At 41.5% G+C, this 18,424-nt stretch overlaps 1 protein-coding gene across 3 annotated transcripts in view; it reads left to right on the forward strand.

Moving 5' to 3' along the window:
* The window catches only part of HECW1 (HECT, C2 and WW domain containing E3 ubiquitin protein ligase 1), a 394,082-nt gene that overhangs the window by 366,687 nt on the left and 8,971 nt on the right, over window positions 1-18,424 (forward strand). For all 3 annotated transcript variants that reach the window (XM_030551407.1, XM_030551408.1, XM_030551409.1), the window contains 4 exons: window positions 429-558; window positions 13,029-13,175; window positions 15,425-15,539; window positions 17,044-17,242. In XM_030551407.1, coding sequence (XP_030407267.1) covers window positions 429-558; window positions 13,029-13,175; window positions 15,425-15,539; window positions 17,044-17,242 — 591 coding nt within the window. The remainder of the gene's footprint in view (window positions 1-428; window positions 559-13,028; window positions 13,176-15,424; window positions 15,540-17,043; window positions 17,243-18,424) is intronic.

The raw sequence follows: 18,424 nt of genomic DNA on the forward strand, positions 1-18,424 counted from the left end.
AGCTGAAATGGTTGGTTAAATCATGATTTGAGGACTTCAGTAACTCAGCCAGAGGTTAGGGGTCTATTACAGGAGTAGTGGAGGAGGTTCTGTGGCTGCAATATGAAGGAAGTCAGACTAGATTATCATGATGGTCCCTTCTGACCTTAAAGTCTGTGAGGATTAATCTGAATTTGCAGTGATGTCTCTTTTAATAAGCTTTTAAAATGCACGTCATTCCCTTTTACTGATATTTAATGTTCTGCAGTCCATGCACTTTGAGTTTGGTGTTTTAACAAAAGGTGTCGGTATAAAGTCAAAAGGGCATCAGCTTTTGTCAGAGCTTTGTCATAAGAAAACACTGTACATGCTCTGAGCAATAAACCATCATCCTGGTACACATAAGGTTATATCTTCCTCGTGGTTTCTCTGTCTTGCTGTACAATTAGGCCGTGTGATTTAAGTGACTTGGAGTACCTGGATGAGGAGTTTCATCAGAGCTTGCAGTGGATGAAGGATAACAACATCACTGATATCCTGGATCTCACTTTCACAGTGAATGAGGAGGTGTTTGGACAGGTGAGTATGGCTATGTGACAAACCATTACAGAGTTTGAAAACAGATTTGAAACTGACATAGTCAAACACAACAACATCATTCTGTTTGAACAGATTCATAGTAAATTCCTTTAACCTTTTCAATGCCATTTTCATCTCTTACCTTTTGTTTCTTATAAGCCATCTATTTCAACGCACACAGTTATTCTCAGAGTCTACCGTGTACAATACCAGCCCTGGCTTCCCTACAGGCCTTGTCAGTCACACATTGATGAACAGAAGGAATTCTCTAAAGTGGAATATACCGCCTCTTTCTAGAGTGTAATTCAGACAGATTTGTTATTCGGTCAATGTGGACAGAGGATGTAATTTACATGTTGTTGTGACTGAAAGGATGGGGGGAACAAATAATAGGTGGTGTATGGTATGGCAACCCTCATCACTACTTTGCCTTGCACTTTCCTTTTAGTTGCTATTCCTCCTATCCTCACTTCCTTCTGCACACTGGGCATGTAAATTACCCTTAGTTATGCACCCCCAGTAATTATGCTTCTGCCACTTATACTTGATTGTTTGTTTTGTTTTTGTGTGTGTTTGTTTGTTTAACCAACTTAGGCATGAGGCCAAATTTAGCTTTGAGTTACACCAATATAAATTCAGAAGAGCACTGTTGATTTCAGTGGAGTTACTTTACATTTACACTTTTGTAAATGAGAGCATAATCTGTGTATTTTACACCACCATATATGACCCAATTGAATTTGGCCCAATGAGATAGTGGTGGGACATCAAAGAGGAGATGTAGGAAGAACAGTTGGAGATGGTAGACTGTACAAAAAGGGAAAGATGAAGATAGAGAGGTAGATTTGGGAGTCATCAGCATGGAGACAGTAGGTAACACTGTGAGCATGAATGAAGTTGCCTAGAAAAAAGCAGGAGAGAACAGAGCCCTAGGAGAAATCAGTGGGGAGTTAAGGGCAAGATTAAGAGCCACCAAAGGAGATGCTGAAGGCTAAAGAAGTGTCAAAGCTGAGGGAAAGGAGAAAGTTCAGGATGAGGGTTTGACTGGTAGTCTCAAAGGCAGCAGAGAGATCAAAGTAAAATATTTTCCCTGTGACTTTCCAGGGAAGTAGCAAGGGCATAAGCCAGGCTGGAGGAGATCAAGAATAGAGTTGGAGCAGGGAAAGTCTGGCAGCAGGAGTAAAGAGTAGGGTCAGCAATAAGGATCTTGGAAGCAGAAGAGCCTGCAGAAGGGTATTTTCAAGGTTGAGGTTGAACTCTGTGGAAAGGAAATAGAGGGTAGAGACTAATGACAAGGGAAAGAGGGGGAGCAAGGAAGGACAAGAGTCAAAAATGGAATCCAGGGGACAAGATAAGGAATTACAAGGATTGGAGCCTCTTCAGAAGGGATAATATTATTCTACACAGCCCAACCCTCAACTGTTTTCTTGACTTTGAGCAAAATTTTGCATGACATGCAAATGATGATGCAGTGATTGCTCTGGCAGAAATGGCAATTTAAAACTAATGCGTAAAGACGTAGACAGACAAAGTTATGCAGATACACTGTACAGACAGATGAGTTACATGTATATTTATAGTAGTAGACAATGAAGGTAAGTGAAAATATCAATGGGAGTTGTGCTCAGTCATCTGAGAGCACAACTGGTGTAGCTCGCTACCTAGAATTACGCTCTTTGCAAAAAGAAGATGAATATCATTAAGTGGAATTTTGTTGCATGCTACAAATGAGATGGGTTTTAAAAGAAAAGATCAAGATATATGATAGTACTAAAACAGATGAACAGCTTAGGGCCAGATTCTGATACCATTACTCACGTTGACTAGTACTTTACTTCACAAGCAGACCCATTGACTTCACTGGGATTACTGATGGAGTAAGGTGACTTTCATTTTGAATAAGAGCATCAGAATCTGGCCCTAATCTCCTTTTAGATTTTAAGGATTTGGGGGCAGGGACTGTCATTTTCGGAATGTTTGTATAGCATCAAGCACATTGAGGCCCCAATCAGGTTGGCCTCTAGGTGCTACCTCAATATAAATGTTACATGATAAATCCACGAGAAGACTCTCATTGACTTTAATGGGTTTTAGGATCAGGCCCAAAGCTGGTCATGGGAGGAAGCAAATGTTGAGGGCCTGATATTCAGTATTTAAGAATAACTTCTGTGTTAGCTAGATACCATTCAAGCAGACAAGTGGCAAACGATCTAGCAGAGAGTCCCAAGAATTTGGCTAGCAAAATTAGAAGACTGAAAATTGTGGACTGGTTGCCTAAAAACCTGTGTTTAAAAGAATATGGTCAAACAACAAAGATCTTGTGGACAAGAAAGTTTAGGAAATGGAAGAATGAAACCTGGAATTATGTATTACTCACAGATGAGTCCAAACTTTGAAGAGTTGTTGGATCGTTTAAAGAGTGGGTGAATACTTTACCAAAGTGTAAATGACAGTGGTAGCTCTATTAATATTTGGGAGCTGCATCTCAAAGGATGGATAGGGCAAACAAAATCTAAAAGGGACATTTGTGCGCAGCCTGGGACTCAGCTCTACCCCGCCAAGACTGCGGTCTTTCTTGCGCCCTGCACCTGCAGGAATTGTGTCACTGTCCCTGTGGCAGCACACAAGTCCCTCTGCAGCTCTGCTGTCACAGCTCTGTTCACTCACTCCCAAGGGTTCTCTGCACATTCAGCAGCAGGGTGGCTTCCCCCTTGTCCAGGGGCTTGTCCTCCTCATTGCAGTTCAGCCCAGGGGTCTCTGCTCATCAGCTTAGATACATGAGGGACAAGGAAGGGAATCAGATAATACAGAGGATCAGATAATGAAGATTCAGATAAACGGGAGTATACTATATAGAAATAATAAGAAGCTGAAGAAATCAATAATCAGGAAGGCTGCATGTTTTGGGAAATCCTGCAAGAGATTTGAGACAATGGGGCTCAAGTACTTGCTTAAAGCTAGATGTGCATAACTGCTTTGCTGAACAGGGGCTTTCATGAATCTATCACAACTATGCACTATCTTCAGGGATGAAATTGAGCCCTGGGGCCAAAGTCTCAGCTGGTGTAAATGAGTGCAGCCCCATTGGAGTCCATGTACACCAGCTGAGAATCTAGCCCATTATGTCTAACTTTACCCTGGTTACCCTTACTTGCTCTCACTGCTTCTCATTAAAGCTTGAGCTTGGATGAATCATCAAGTGTTTCCATAATTCATGATGCTACTGTACGTCCCTGTTAGTGGGCAGAATAATGAAGATCATATTATATATGCTTTGTATGCAATCTCTTGGACTAATAAACATATAAATCATGTATGCAGCCCATTTATTATCTATAGTAGACATTACTGCTATGGCAGCAGAAAACTGAAAAGGGCATAAGGAGGTTCCATTGCTTTCTAAATCATTTTTTTTAGGGCTTGTCTACTCAAACATATGGTTTGTGGCAAGCTGGGGTGTGAATCTACTTGCACTAGCCTTCCGCAGACTGTCTATGTGAACCCTAATGATGTACATTAACAGTTTGTTAATGTGTTTTCATGTAGTCCTATTTGAAATCAGGTGAGTAGCCAACATCATGATTTGTTGATTTAATGTACCCTCTCTATACACGTGCACATAATACATCATTGGAAAGCTTATTCTGTCTACTTTAAGATGACGTATGATATGACACTGACAAGTGGTGCCATTACCATAGAAACAGGATAAACAATAATACATTCCACAATTAAAACTTTGAAATGTTTGCATTAGTTTCTGTTAGATTAATGACTCTATGTATTATTGCAAAACATAAAGTTGGATTTCTTTGTGACCTCAAAGCATTATGACAACTATCTAAAGGGTGAAACAAAATAGAATAATGAATTGAACAAGTATAATTGAACTGTAGTAGAGCTGGTGACATTTCTAGTCAACGTCATATTCATCTTGTTCACCATTATGGTCTCTTTTGAGAGTGTGTGGTCTCCATTGCTTTGGCATGTACACAGTTTTGTGCAGGGAAGATTGTTCTGAGTATAGACACAGTTGATTGTGCAGTGGGCCCCTACTGGTACAGGCACAAATAAAGTCTTGTAGAAGCTCAGAAGCCACTGGGCCCTTGAAGAATACAGGAAGTAGTTCATCATCCACATTTTTCCATCCATGTTGCAGTGGTGATCCAATATCTTGTTCACCTATGTGCAAAGACATCCAAATCTTTGTTTGCCAATATGCTCTTTAGACATGCTCTTCAAAACTGTCCTCACCTGGTGGGAGTTTGCCCAGTGACTTGTCCTTTTTGATGGCTAGATTGAGATGCAAACTATTCAGATTTCTATAGGTGTCCTTTTCTTTCTTATGCTGGTCATACATCGCTGCCAACAATTTCCTTGCTGCAGAAATTGCAGCTTGTCTGTCACTCTCTCCCAATTTGGCAAGACCTCTGGAGCATTTGTTTTGACAGCATCAAACACAGATTTTTTTTCCCAGTACTAAATAGGGATGACACATCAGGAAGTATGTTGCAGAAGTCAGGAGTGAGTGCGTCACAAATTGCATGCACAGGTATGAAGCAACACTTGTCAGTTGTGCTGATAATGGTGCCTCTTTCAATCTACATGCTATATATGTGTTCCATTTTTGAAAAGTAGTGAACCACAAGAACCAAACCTTCTGTGTCAAGTGACCTAATTACTATGGTTACTTTGACACCAGGAGGCCTAAAAGCCATATTAGCACATATAGCATGCAGAGGCATCATTGTATCTGCTTTCTCTTGAGTACTATACAAGTCTTGGACTTCAACACCCCACTGGTGATGGACTTTTCTACTTCCCCATTGTAAAAGCCTCCAACAAGAAGGTGCATTTTGAACCATATATTCACAGAGGAATTTTACAAGTGACTGCTATTGGATGCCATATTTAGAAACTTTTTTCATGGCGGCAAAGGGTGTCCACCAATCACCTGATATTTTTTGCGTCTAACCTTAGACCATGTCCAGTGCTGTCTTTCTGCAGTTTTAAAAGAGTTACTGTTGTCATATGTCAAAGACTCTGATTACAGAATTAGCTTTCTCAAATCCTTTTAGGACCTGCCTCAAGTACTCAGCAGCCAATACACTGAATGTATGGAATTTATCTCCAGCCATCATTTGTATCACAGTGTTGGCATCTTTGATGTACACAGTGGTTTTTTTGCATGTGTCTACACAGCAAAGAAAAATCCACTGCTGATCTGTGCCAACTAAGTCAGCTCACAGGGCTCAGGTTGCAGGGTTGTTTCATTGCTGTGTAGACTTCAGGCTTGGACTGGAGTCCAGGCTCTAGGACCTTGTGGATGAGCCAGCCGTGGGTTTTTCTTTGCTGTGTAGACATATCCCTAGTTGCATTCTCTTAGCTGATGGATTCTTTCAGCTTGAACTTCCAGCTGATGCCCTAATTCAGCTTTGTCTGTTGTTCTCATTGTTCCATCAGCATGGAAGAACACAGGCACCTGTCCTCTTCAGTGACAAAGAACAGTTGCCATTGAAACATCATCTCCATCTTGTTAAGGGCAGGACTCTGTGGAAAACAATTGCTGGATTGATCGCTGCTGTGAGTGTCCCTCAATTGTCAAATTTAAATTTGGTCTTCTTGGCCATGTCTGCAAATGTTTTGATGACTGAGTTCTTGACTAGGCTGAAGAAGCTATGTGTCCCATCAGAATCAAGTGCACCTGTCACAAATTGCTCCAATTGTTCTTCATCCACAACAGGTACATAGCAATTTCTGTGTAGATGCTCTTTCTTTGTTGCAAGCTTGTGCTTGAAACTAGACCAAAATGGAATCACATGAGTGTGAACAATATCAATGCAATTTGGTATTGGTAGGACTTTATAAAGTAGTAGTCGTAAGAGACTCCAGGAGAGATCTCAGACATTGTTCATTTATAGGTGACGAGGGGTTTTTTTTCAGTTTTTTTATCATGAATTGGTTCTGGATGTATTCTAGGTTTTTCAAATACTGCACATTGCATAAGAGTCTCTGATTACCTGGGTAGAATAAGTGACTTTTCTTTCCCATTGGTCAGTGATATTTCTTGTGAGGCTGAACTATCTGCAAACTGTTCTTCAAATACCACTGTAGCCATTAAAAAGAAGGTACTTTTCCATCAATGCTCTCTATGCTGATGTCTATATTACTGTCTCCTTCATGGATGAGATTTCAACCAGCCTGAAGGGGTGTAATTCCATTTGAAATCAACATACCCCTCTGGAGTCTTTCTACTTGGGATGTACGGTCACTGGGAAGCGTTTACGGATAGACGACTGTTCGCTCAGGATGGACTTCATCTAAGCAAGGAGGGAAATAGAATTCTAGGATGGAGGCTCGCCGACCTCATCAAGAGAGCTTTAAACTAGGAAGTTGGGGGAGATGGTTGGGAGATGTTCAGGAGATCTCCACGCCGGAATGTAACCTGGAAAGGAAAGTAAACAAAGTGAGAGGGGATACCCTTGTGGTCCCAAGATTTGATCCAAGGAGGAATAGTGGAGAAACCAGAGTAGCGGGTGATGCTGGTGGTAAAAGGTCTCTGCACGACGGGGGAAAGAATGTCACTGATGCCAAACGCCAAAAATTAAAAGGCCTGTACACTAATGCGAGGAGTCTAGGTAACAAGATGGAGGAACTGGAGTTACTAGTGCAGGAAGTGAAACCGGATATTATAGGGATAACTGAAACCTGGTGGAATAGTACTCATGACTGGAGCACGGGTATTGAAGGCTATGTGCTGTTTAGGAAAGACAGAAAGAAAGGCAAAGGTGGTGGAGTAGCCTTGTACATCAATGATGACATTAACTGTAGCGAAATAAGAAGCGATGGAATGGATAAGACAGAGTCTGTCTGGGCGAAAATCACATTGGGTAAAAAAGCAACTAGAGCTTCCCCTGAGATAGTGCTTGGCGTGTGCTACAGACCGCCGGGATCTGATTGGGATATGGATAGAGACCTCTTTAATGTCTTTAATGAAGTAAACACAAAGGGGAAATGTGTGATTATGGGGGACTTCAACTTTCCAGATATAGACTGGAGGACGAGTACTTGCAAGAATAATAGGGGTCAGATTTTTCTGGATGTGATAGCGGATGGATTTCTTCATCAAGTAGTTGAAGTACCTACGAGAGGAGATGCCATTTTAGATTTGGTGTTGGTGAGCAGTGAGGACCTCGTAGAAGAAATGGTGGTAGGGGACAACCTTGGTTCGAGTGATCATGAGCTGATTCAGTTCAAACTAGATGGAAGGATAAACAAATGTAGATCTGGGATTAGGGTTTTTGACTTCTCGAGGGCTAATTTTAAAGAGTTAAGGAAATTAGTTAGGGAAGTGGATTGGACGGAGGAATTAGTGGATTTGAATGCGGAGGAGGCCTGGAATTACTTTAAGTCGCAGCTGCGGAGACTGTCGGAAGCCTGCATCCCGAGAAAGGGGAAAAAAACCATAGGCAGGAGTCGTAGGCCAAACTGGATGAGCAAACAACTCAGAGAGGGGATTAGACAAAAGCAGACAGCTTACAGGGAGTGGAAGAAAGGCAGGATCAGCAAGGAAAGCTACCTTGGTGAGGTCAGAACGTGTAGGGATAAAGTGAGGAAGGCTAAAAGCCGCATTGAACTGGACCTTGCAAAGGGAATCAAAACCAATAGTAAAAGGTTCTACAGCCACATAAATAAGAAGAAAACAAAGAAAGAAGAAGTGGGGCCGCTATACACTGAGGATGGAATGGAGATCAAGGATAACCTAGGCATGGCCCAACATCTAAACAAGTACTTTGCTTCAGTTTTTAATAAGACTAGTGAACCTTGGGATGATGGAGGGATGATAAACGGGAATGTGGATATGGAAGTGGATATTACCGCAACTGAGGTAGAGGCCGTACTTGAACAGCTCGATGGGACGAAGTCGGAGGGCCCGGACAATCTCCATCCGAGGATATTAAAGGAACTGGCGCGTGAAATTGCGAGCCCGTTAGCGAAAATTTTTAAGCAGTCGGTAAACTCGGGGGTTGTGCCGTATGATTGGAGGATTGCTAATGTAGTTCCTATTTTTAAGAAAGGGAATAAAAGTGATCCGGGTAATTATAGGCCTGTTAGCTTGACGTCTGTAGTATGCAAGGTTTTGGAAAAAATTTTAAGGGAGAAAGTAGTCAAGGACATAGAGGTCAATGGTAATTGGGACGAATTGCAACACGGATTTACTAAAGGTAGATCGTGCCAAACCAATCTGATCTCCTTCTTTGAGAAGGTGACGGATTACTTAGATAAAGGAAATGCGGTAGATATAATTTACCTAGATTTCAGTAAGGCGTTCGACACGGTTCCGCACGGGGAACTGTTAGTCAAATTGCAAAAGATGGGAATGAATACGAAAGTTGTTAGTTGGATAAGGAACTGGTTAAAGGGGAGACTCCAGAGGGTCGTATTGAAAGGTGAATTGTCAGGCTGGAAGGAGGTCACTAGTGGAGTCCCTCAAGGATCGGTTTTGGGACCGATCTTATTTAACCTTTTTATTACTGACCTTGGCACAAAGAGCGGGAATGTGCTAATAAAGTTTGCGGATGACACGAAGCTGGGGGGTATTGCTAACACGGAGAAGGACAGGGATACTATTCAGGAAGATCTGAACCACCTTGTTAACTGGAGTAATAGGAACAGGATGAAATACAATAGTGAAAAGTGCAAGGTTATGCATTTAGGAACTAATAATAAGAATTTTGGATATACGTTGGGGGCGCATCAGTTGGAAGCGACGGAGGAGGAGAAGGCCCTTGGGGTGCTGGTTGATAGCAGGATGACTATGAGTCGCCAATGTGATACGGCTGTTAAAAAAGCAAATGCGATTTTGGGATGCATCAGGCGGGGTATTTCCTGCAAGGATAAGGAGGTGTTAGTACCGTTATACAAGGCGTTGGTGAGACCCCATCTGGAATACTGTGTGCAGTTCTGGTGTCCCATGTACAAGAAGGATGAATTCAAACTGGAACAGGTTCAGAGACGGGCTACAAGGATGATCCGAGGAATGGAAAAACTGCCTTATGAAAGGAGACTCAAAGAGCTTGGCTTGTTTAGCCTGGCCAAAAGAAGGCTGCGGGGGGATATGCTTGCTCTATATAAATATATCAGGGGGGTTAACGTTAGGGAGGGAGAGGAATTATTTAAGTTTAGTACTAATGTAGGCACGAGGACGAATGGGTATAAACTGGATATTAGGAAGTTTAGACTTGAAATTAGACGAAGGCTTCTAACCATTAGGGGAGTGAAGTTCTGGAACAGCCTTCCGAGGGAAGTAGTCGGGGCAAAAGACTTTCCTGGCTTTAAGACAAAGCTTGATAAGTATATGGAGGGGATGTTATGATAGGATTGTTAATTTGGGCAATTGATCTTGGATTACCACCAGATAGGTCTGCTCAATGATCTGCAGGGAGATGTTGGATGACATGGGAACTGAGTTACTGCAGAGAATTCACACAAACCACACAAGAAAGACAAGAAACTTAATAAAATAGGAACATTTGAGAGCAACTAATCTAAGGGAGGTAGCACATCAAAGACAAGATGATGACATATTGCACTGAATATCTGTAGAAGACTTGATTGCTTTTGTGTGGTTTTCACAAGCAAACAATCACAGGAGGACATACTTGTGCTGGTGGCTATAGAAGCAGATGAACATGATGTTTTCTGATCAGAGTCAGAATCTGTTTTCTTCCCTGGGTTCAGTAAAACTCTGACATGTGCAACATTCAACTTGCTTGTGTATTTCTGAAAGCAACCCCTGTGAAAGAGTATTGGTGGCACATCATCTAAACTAGAAAACTTATCCAGTAGCCACCAATACAGTTTATCTCTCCTAACTTCTGCTGCCAGCATCACAGAATTCTGTCCACCACTGATTGCTTTGACAGTTCTATATTCTTTTGATTTTCTTGACAAATAACACATTTTTCAAAGTTTGTGAAGAGTCTTTTTCTCTTTGATGTAAACTTTAAGGGGCTTGTGTGCTCAATGTTTTCATATACTGTAATTTCTCTGTAGTGGTAAATTTATTATATTGTTAGCATTCCACCACCACTATCACCATTTTTCATTTTGTACACATATACAGACTTATGCTAAATTAGATCTGTATGTTAGTATCAAAATTACCATTTTAGAGCACTTTGATTGAAGCCCAATATGAAGCTGTATATTGTCATCTCTAACACTAATACTGACCTATGCATGTCACTGAATTAAAAAGCTAATTTCTAGAATATTTGAAAGATTAGTACTGCATACTTAGACAATTACAGCTGAATTGCCTATATATGCAGACTACATTGTATGTACTATATTGTATGTACAAATGGAGAAGCATTACATTAGGAATTCACATACATTTATGTCTACCCACTATGCAGTACAAACTGTGGGCACGCAATCTACTGCTACTGGTGCACAACCTTCAATAAAAACTCATCTGGTCAGCAAATTTCATTTGAAAATATAGAAAACTATTATAATCACTTGTGACACACTCTGACAATTAAGAATATGTGATGTGAAAACATTTCATGTTAGTATATTGCAATATGTTGATGTATGGCATTGTTGCCACAGCTTCATCATTTCTGTTAAAAAAAAAAAAATACTTGCCCATGCAAAACAAATACAAACCTTTTAATACATTATCACTTGGACATACATTGGTGTTTGACCAATAAACACCACATTAAGATGTTGAAATTAACTTAAAGAATAAAACTGTAGTTGTAGTCTTGTTGCAGTGTTTCTGGAACTGTGCAAAAAATGACACTTTCTCATTTTGGGTACCATTGTTTCACCTCACCTACAGTCACATGGCACCACTTGACAGCTGCTTATCATACTTCATCTAAAAGAACATAAAATAAGCTTTGAAAGGATATGAGATGTGGGGGGAGTGTAGGTTGGGTCAGGGGTGGCTCTAGACATTTTGCCACCCCAAGCACGGCGTCATGCCGCAGGGGGTGCTCTGCTGCTCGCCGGTCCCACAGCTCCGGTCGACCTCCCGCAGGCGTGCCTGCGGAGGGTCCACTGGTCCCGCAGCTTCGGTGGAGCCGCGGGAGCAGCAGACCCTCCACAGGCATGCCGCCGAAGGCACCCTGCCTGCCGCCCTCCCGGCGACCGGCAGAGCGCCTCCCGTGGCATGCCGCCCCAAGCACGCACTTGGCGTGCTGGGGCCTAGAGCCGCCCCTGAGTTGGGTACATTAACCTCCAATAATATGGCCCTTTTTGGAGAATTGCCACATGCCTGAATGGGACTGGATCAGAGTGCATTAATGAAGTGTAAATGCGTGGCAGCAAGGTCCACATGGACAGTTTGTCTGCAACAGGGTAGATTCACACCCCAGTTTGCCACAGACTAAATGTTCATGCAAATAAATACTTAATTGTTCTTAATTTTTGTAATCTATTAGAGTGAATTTGAAATTAGTTTAATTACAAAGTAGATAATTTTTGCAACATCTTCCAAAGATCATATGCTCACTGCATAGGTTCCTAAGGCTAATCCCTTCTAATCACTTCTTGTCTGCCTCAAACTTCAGCAATCAAACCAACTGAAATTAACCCTTAAGATGCTATGAAATTCTATAGCCATTGATATACACTTTCACTTAGCTTTTACTCACAGTAACAATTGTTGCCTAGGGAGCATGTCACATGAGATTAAAACTTTTGAACTGAAACAGGTAAGTTTTTGAACCAACAGTTAACCAACTAATTGCATTTCTTCTGTGAGACAGTCTGACTTGCTCAACACTGGGGTGGATTCTCTGTCCTGGCCTGTTCCCTTTGCCCTGGTTAGGAAGTTTGCAGCAGGCATATAGCTGGCATGACTGGCTCCTAAGTCACCCTCCCTGCAGCTGTTGGTGGGAAAGGCAGGATGAACATGTGTGGTAAAAGTGAGCTATGTTTTGACTATGATCAGTTGGTCAGTGGTTTCTAGGGGACCACTGCAAGCTGGAACAAGAAGTTGGAGCATTCTCAAGGCTGATTTAGTTGGGGATTGGTCCTGCTTTGAGCAGGGAGTTGGACTAGATGACCTCCTGAGGTCCCTTCCAACCCTGATATTCTATGCTTCCATGATTCTATGGCTGCTGTAGCCTGTGCTGGAAAGAGGGGCTGAGCAGAGAAAGTCGTGGCACCTTGATGTGTCCCACTTCACCAAGTGTGATGTCGGTGAATCAAAGAAACTGAATCATTATCTGCATATGCCATTTGGAACATGTTTTTCCCCTGCTAATTACTTTAATTTTTCTGATGGGAATGGGAGAGACACCAACATAGAGTGAGCTGTAATGATGCGATGTACTGATAGGAATGCAGAAATTTTGCTTGCGCCGCACCGTTTTGCAAAGCCTGCCTTGAATTTTGAAATATGTGGTGATCTCTGCATTGCTACCCCAATATGTATTTCTATTTGATAGGTGACAGAAAGAGAGCTGAAATCTGGGGGTTCAAACACACAGGTGACAGAAAAGAACAAGAAGGAGTACATTGAGAGAATGGTAAAGTGGCGTGTGGAACGGGGAGTGGTTCAGCAAACAGAGGCTCTAGTCCGTGGCTTCTATGAAGTAAGTAACAAAGTTGCTCACACCATCCACCACTCATGATCTGAATGTGACAAGCACAGGGGTAACCTACTGTCAATACCACATCAGTGCACTGTGATGTGGCTAGGAAGATAAGTTTAGAAATGAATGGAATTCTCAAAACCTTAGCAGGCAGGGGTAGTAGCATCAGGAGCTGATGTGTTTAATGTTAGTGATTAAGGGAGAAGGTAGATGAATGTGAACTTGATCCTGCACAATAAAAAATGATGAATGGAAGAAAAAGCACAGGTAAACCTGACCTGCACTAATGAGATTACTGCTATCCAGTCACAACAATAGTCCTACCTCATAGTAAAAGTAAAGCAGAGAAAGTTGCACATAGCTAAGCACCACACTGGTAAGATGAGGACAGCATTTAGGCCCTTGTGTCCTCAGACAAGTGTACATACTGCCACTTTTTCATCATGCACACTTGCAAGTAAGGGAGGGGGAACTCAGGATAGGCTTAGCACTTGATCTCATTTGCACCCACATGAGTCTTTTACTTGCCAGCCTTGTGCACCCTGCTGTGTACCATACAAGGACTATCAGGAACAAATCCTCTATCTGCTCAGACTACAGAATATAGTCAGTTCCTGGACTCTTGCCTTTTCCACCACTCATGCCTGCCAGTCAGAGGCACAGCGAACTGAAGATCACAAGCAAGGAAACAAAAAAAAATTGCTAAGACATTATCCTAGGTAGCTGTACCCCACAGAAGTCTCCTTTCATTCAAAAAGAATAAGAATTTCTGGCATGTGTCCTGTCAAACCACATTTCACTTTCCTTGTGTATGTCATATGCTGTCCTGGCCAGAAGCTGAGTTTGTTGACTAATGAGCTACGACAATATTAACTGTTGGTATTGGCTTTGGTAACTTTGAAAAAATGTCAGTCTATAAAGCATAGTGAGCCTGATTCTTCTCTCACTTACCTTGCTGTAAATCCAAATTTATTGGAGTAAAACTAGGGCAGACAAGAGGAGAATCAGACTCAGTATATAGAATTGTAAAATGATTTTTCTTCTGTGGTTATTTCAGTTTTTTGGTTTGTTCCATTTTCCAGTCAATATCAAGCAGAGGCCATTGTTGATTATAAGACTCCTCAGGGTAGATTTTCAAAGGTATTCAGGCTTCTAATGATGCAGATCAATTTGGGATTTTCAAAAGGCCATATGCAGTTTAGGTGTCTGACTCCCATTGTTTCCAATGGAAGTTCGGTTCCTAAGCTGCCCAGCCGCATTTGAAAATGTCTATAGGCGTGTATCTGCATCATTAGGCACCTAAGTACCTTTGAAAATCTGACCCCTAGCCACTAGTGGCTGTTCTAAGCAATAAAGGCTTTTTGAAAGATGTTGTATAAAATACTGTAGTGAAATATGGGTTCCAAATTTTCTTCTTCTGTTGGGGGTTGGAGTGTGAGGAAGTACAGAATGAACACATGACTGAGGAGAAGAACTTTCCAAAGATAGTGAGACATACTATATCCCTAAGGAATTCATCACAGGGTGGTTTGACATCTAGCATCCTATACTATAAACTGTGGCTAGCCCAAATATATAAAATGCTGGATTTCAACCTTGTGTTAATGGGCACTGTTCCATTGAAGTCATTGGAGCTATGTCAATTTACATCAGCTGAGGATCTGGCTCCAAGAGTTTCACTGTGGCAGAATTCATTAAAGTGCTTGACCGCCGCAAGAACTGACAAAGGCAGAAAAGCTGTATATTTCTCTCTATATTCTGTGTTCATCTCAGTACTGTACAGTTTGTGAAGGATTTTTTTTAATACCATTAAGAAGATAAACCTCAATTTAATCAAGCATGAAGTATTAGGGCTGCTATCTTGTAATCATATTCTGACACAGACTAAAAGTAATATAGAAAAAATATACCCTATATTTTGCAAATCTAATATGCAGTTGACCATTAATATCACTGTTCAGAAGAGATGCGGTAGGAAGAAGTCCTCTGCCAAACTATTTCCTTTTCTTTCTGCTGTTCCATTCTGATCAAATCTCCTCATAGATTATCATAGTTTACAATTAAAATTCTCAGCAAACTCACAAAGAAGAGCAACTGATTTATTAGCCGGTGATTGGAATCTAACTGCTGACTTGCGCTCTTAGTCACAGTAGGCAGCTAATCATCAGAGCCGTGACTGGGTTTTTCTGAGACAGTGCATCTGTTGTACCTTCAGTCCAGAGTGGGCTCAAGAATGGTTTGTGTTTCAGGTTGTAGACTCCAGGCTCGTCTCTATTTTTGATGCCAGAGAGCTAGAGCTGGTGATTGCAGGCACTGCAGAAATAGACCTCAATGACTGGCGTAACAACACAGAATATCGTGGAGGTAAACCATCTACTCATACTTAGGAGCACCTTCTTTATTATCGGGCCACATCCTGAGATGCGTACTCAGTGTTTGCTGTTTTTACTGGTGGAAACTCCCACTGAATTCAGATGCTTTCTCTCAAGAAGGACTCAATGAAAACTAAATAAGGACCTCATGATTTGGCCAATAGACATGTTAATACTAGAACAGGTCTTGCAGTTTCTACTCAGATCTTACTCAGACAAAATTCCTTTGACTCAATGGGAGTTTTGATTGAGTAGAGACTGCAGAATTTAGCCTATACTTTATTTATATTGAAGAATACGAGTAAAATCCTGGCCTCATTGAGACAATGGCAAAATTCTCATTAATTTCAATAGAGCCAAATTCTACTACCAGTTACATTCTAATAAAATGCTGTGCTAAGTTAAAGCCCCTAAGTCAAAGTGTTTCACTCCTTCATTCAACACCAGCACTAAATCCCCTGCCCTGACTAGTTGGACTTGTTTTGTTTTGAACAAAGAGCATAGTGTGTGCAGGAACTGTTGAGTAATGGGCAAATGGGTTGTTCCCCCAGGTCCCTCAGCTCTGCAACGCACAAGAAAACTCAGTGGAGTTGACCTGTCCTCCATAAACACAAGACGCAAATTTCGGCTGTTGGCTGACCACCAAATATTTTTACCTATTTGTTACTTAAGCACTGAGCTACTAGCCATAAAGAGGGTTCTCTGTAATGGTTTTCAAGTTTAACTCTTCTGCATAGAGTGTTATCTCAGGTGGTTATTTAAATATAATTATTGAGCCAGATTGAGCTTGGGTTCATTCTACTTTCACTAGCGTGATCTCAAGCCCAGAGCTGTGGTGGAAAGTCTGCCAGGGAACGGCTTGCAGCAGCCATTCCCCTCTAGACGTTGGAGATCAGTATAACCCCAAAAGGGACTGCTATTGGCCATGAAGAGTGTATGGCCCCTTAAAGTGATTCAGACCTAGGATACAGGTAGCTAGGCCCGCACCTTCCTATGTTAGCTTCACTATCTGGACCATTGATTTAATTTCTTTACCCCTCTAATTACATTGTTTTAAAGAAACACCATTGAATGTTATCTGCTATAGATGTAACAATTTATCCAGTTCTCCAGTCTTGGTTGTATTTGGGAATCAGAAATATAGCCTTCCATCAAGCTGTCATAAACCATATAGAATATCAACTTTAGTCATTTATATTTAACATGGATAACCATAGTATTTGCCAAAATGTTTTGGAAAAGGGCTGTATACGTGAGTTATAAATGCGAGCTTTGAGGTACATGGAATTTTGTAGTTTCAAATTAGTTAGCTGTATTAAGTTATCCAGAGGTGAGAAGACAAGAGGGCTGAGACATAGCTCATCAATCATTAGATCAGTTCTTGTAGCAAGAGAAGCTAATAGCTCACATTTCTTTTTTGTGGAAATGTATTGAAATGGTACATCATCAGATCCAGTTCCCACTTAACTTGTATGTTTCTAATCTCGCTCTCTCAGGTTACCATGATGGGCATATTGTAATACGGTGGTTCTGGGCAGCGGTGGAGAGATTTAACAATGAACAGAGACTAAGATTCCTGCAGTTTGTCACTGGAACATCTAGTGTGCCATATGAGGGATTTGCAGCCCTTCGAGGGAGCAATGGTCTGCGGCGTTTCTGTATAGAGAAATGGGGGAAAATAACATCCCTTCCAAGGTATGTCTGTATTATGAATAAAATCTTAAATGTTATGGAGAAGATGAGCACAACACTTCATTTCAGTGTTTCTGGCAGTTAATGACAGTGAATACAAGAGCAGCAAAGGACAAGTCTCATCACAACACAGCAAAGAATCCTGTGGCACCTTATAGACTAACAGATGTTTTGGAGCATGAGCTTTCGTGGGTGAATACCCACTTCCTCAGATGCATGCATTCATGTATTCACCCACGAAAGCTCATGCTCCAAAACGTCTGTTAGTCTATAAGGTGCCACAGGATTCTTTGCTGCTTTTACAGATCCAGACTAACACGGCTACCCTCTGATACTTGATCACAACACAGTCACTGAATCTACAACCTACAACTCAGTGAAAGGTGATTTATTTTGGTATCCTTTATATTTAGAGATGGGTTGAAACCAGACCTTCATATTTGGAGTCCTTTAAATAGTAGGGAATGGTCAGGATGCTAATTCCTCAGATCCAAACCAAATCTTTTTGTGAGATTTCAGAGCTTGTGAGATTTCAAAACGTGTCTCTGATTCAGCCAGAGATATCCATTTCCTAGCCCAAGTCCCATAGGGATTCAGATCTGAACACCTCCACTGGATCTCATTTGTTCCATTTTGTCATCCCACTATTCAGCATGTCATAGACTCATACAGTTTAAGGCCATAAGGGACCACCAGATCATCTAGTCTGAGCTCCTGTATATCAGAGGCCACCAACCACCCACCACCTGCACACTGAACCTGCATACTAATGTGTATGGGACCATTAGGAAGCTGAGTGAGGAAATGGGCTGTAGTCCATGTGATGATACCACCCAGATTTATATATCCATTCTAATTGGTTCAGTAGGTGCAGCTGAATGATTTACCCAGTTCCTAACAGATTGAAGCTTGCTCAAGAACTTGCTGAGGCTCACGCCAGACAAGATTGGAATAATGAATATAGGCTGTGGGAAGATTTTGGGAGAAAGGCAGAGGCAATTATCTTGGTTTAGGGAAAGTGTCTGGTGTTTATGACATAGATTCACTGCCTGGACATCTTGTTGGATTTCACTGCTGCAGCAGTGGCCAAGAATATTTGCATCCATTTGTGCCCAGCCATAATAATAGCAATAATATCTAACTCTTATATAGCACTTTTCATCAGTAAATCTCAAAATGCTTCAC

The sequence above is a fragment of the Gopherus evgoodei genome, chromosome 2, assembly GCF_007399415.2.
Source record: "Gopherus evgoodei ecotype Sinaloan lineage chromosome 2, rGopEvg1_v1.p, whole genome shotgun sequence".
In the NCBI taxonomy this organism is placed as follows: Eukaryota; Metazoa; Chordata; order Testudines; family Testudinidae; genus Gopherus; species Gopherus evgoodei.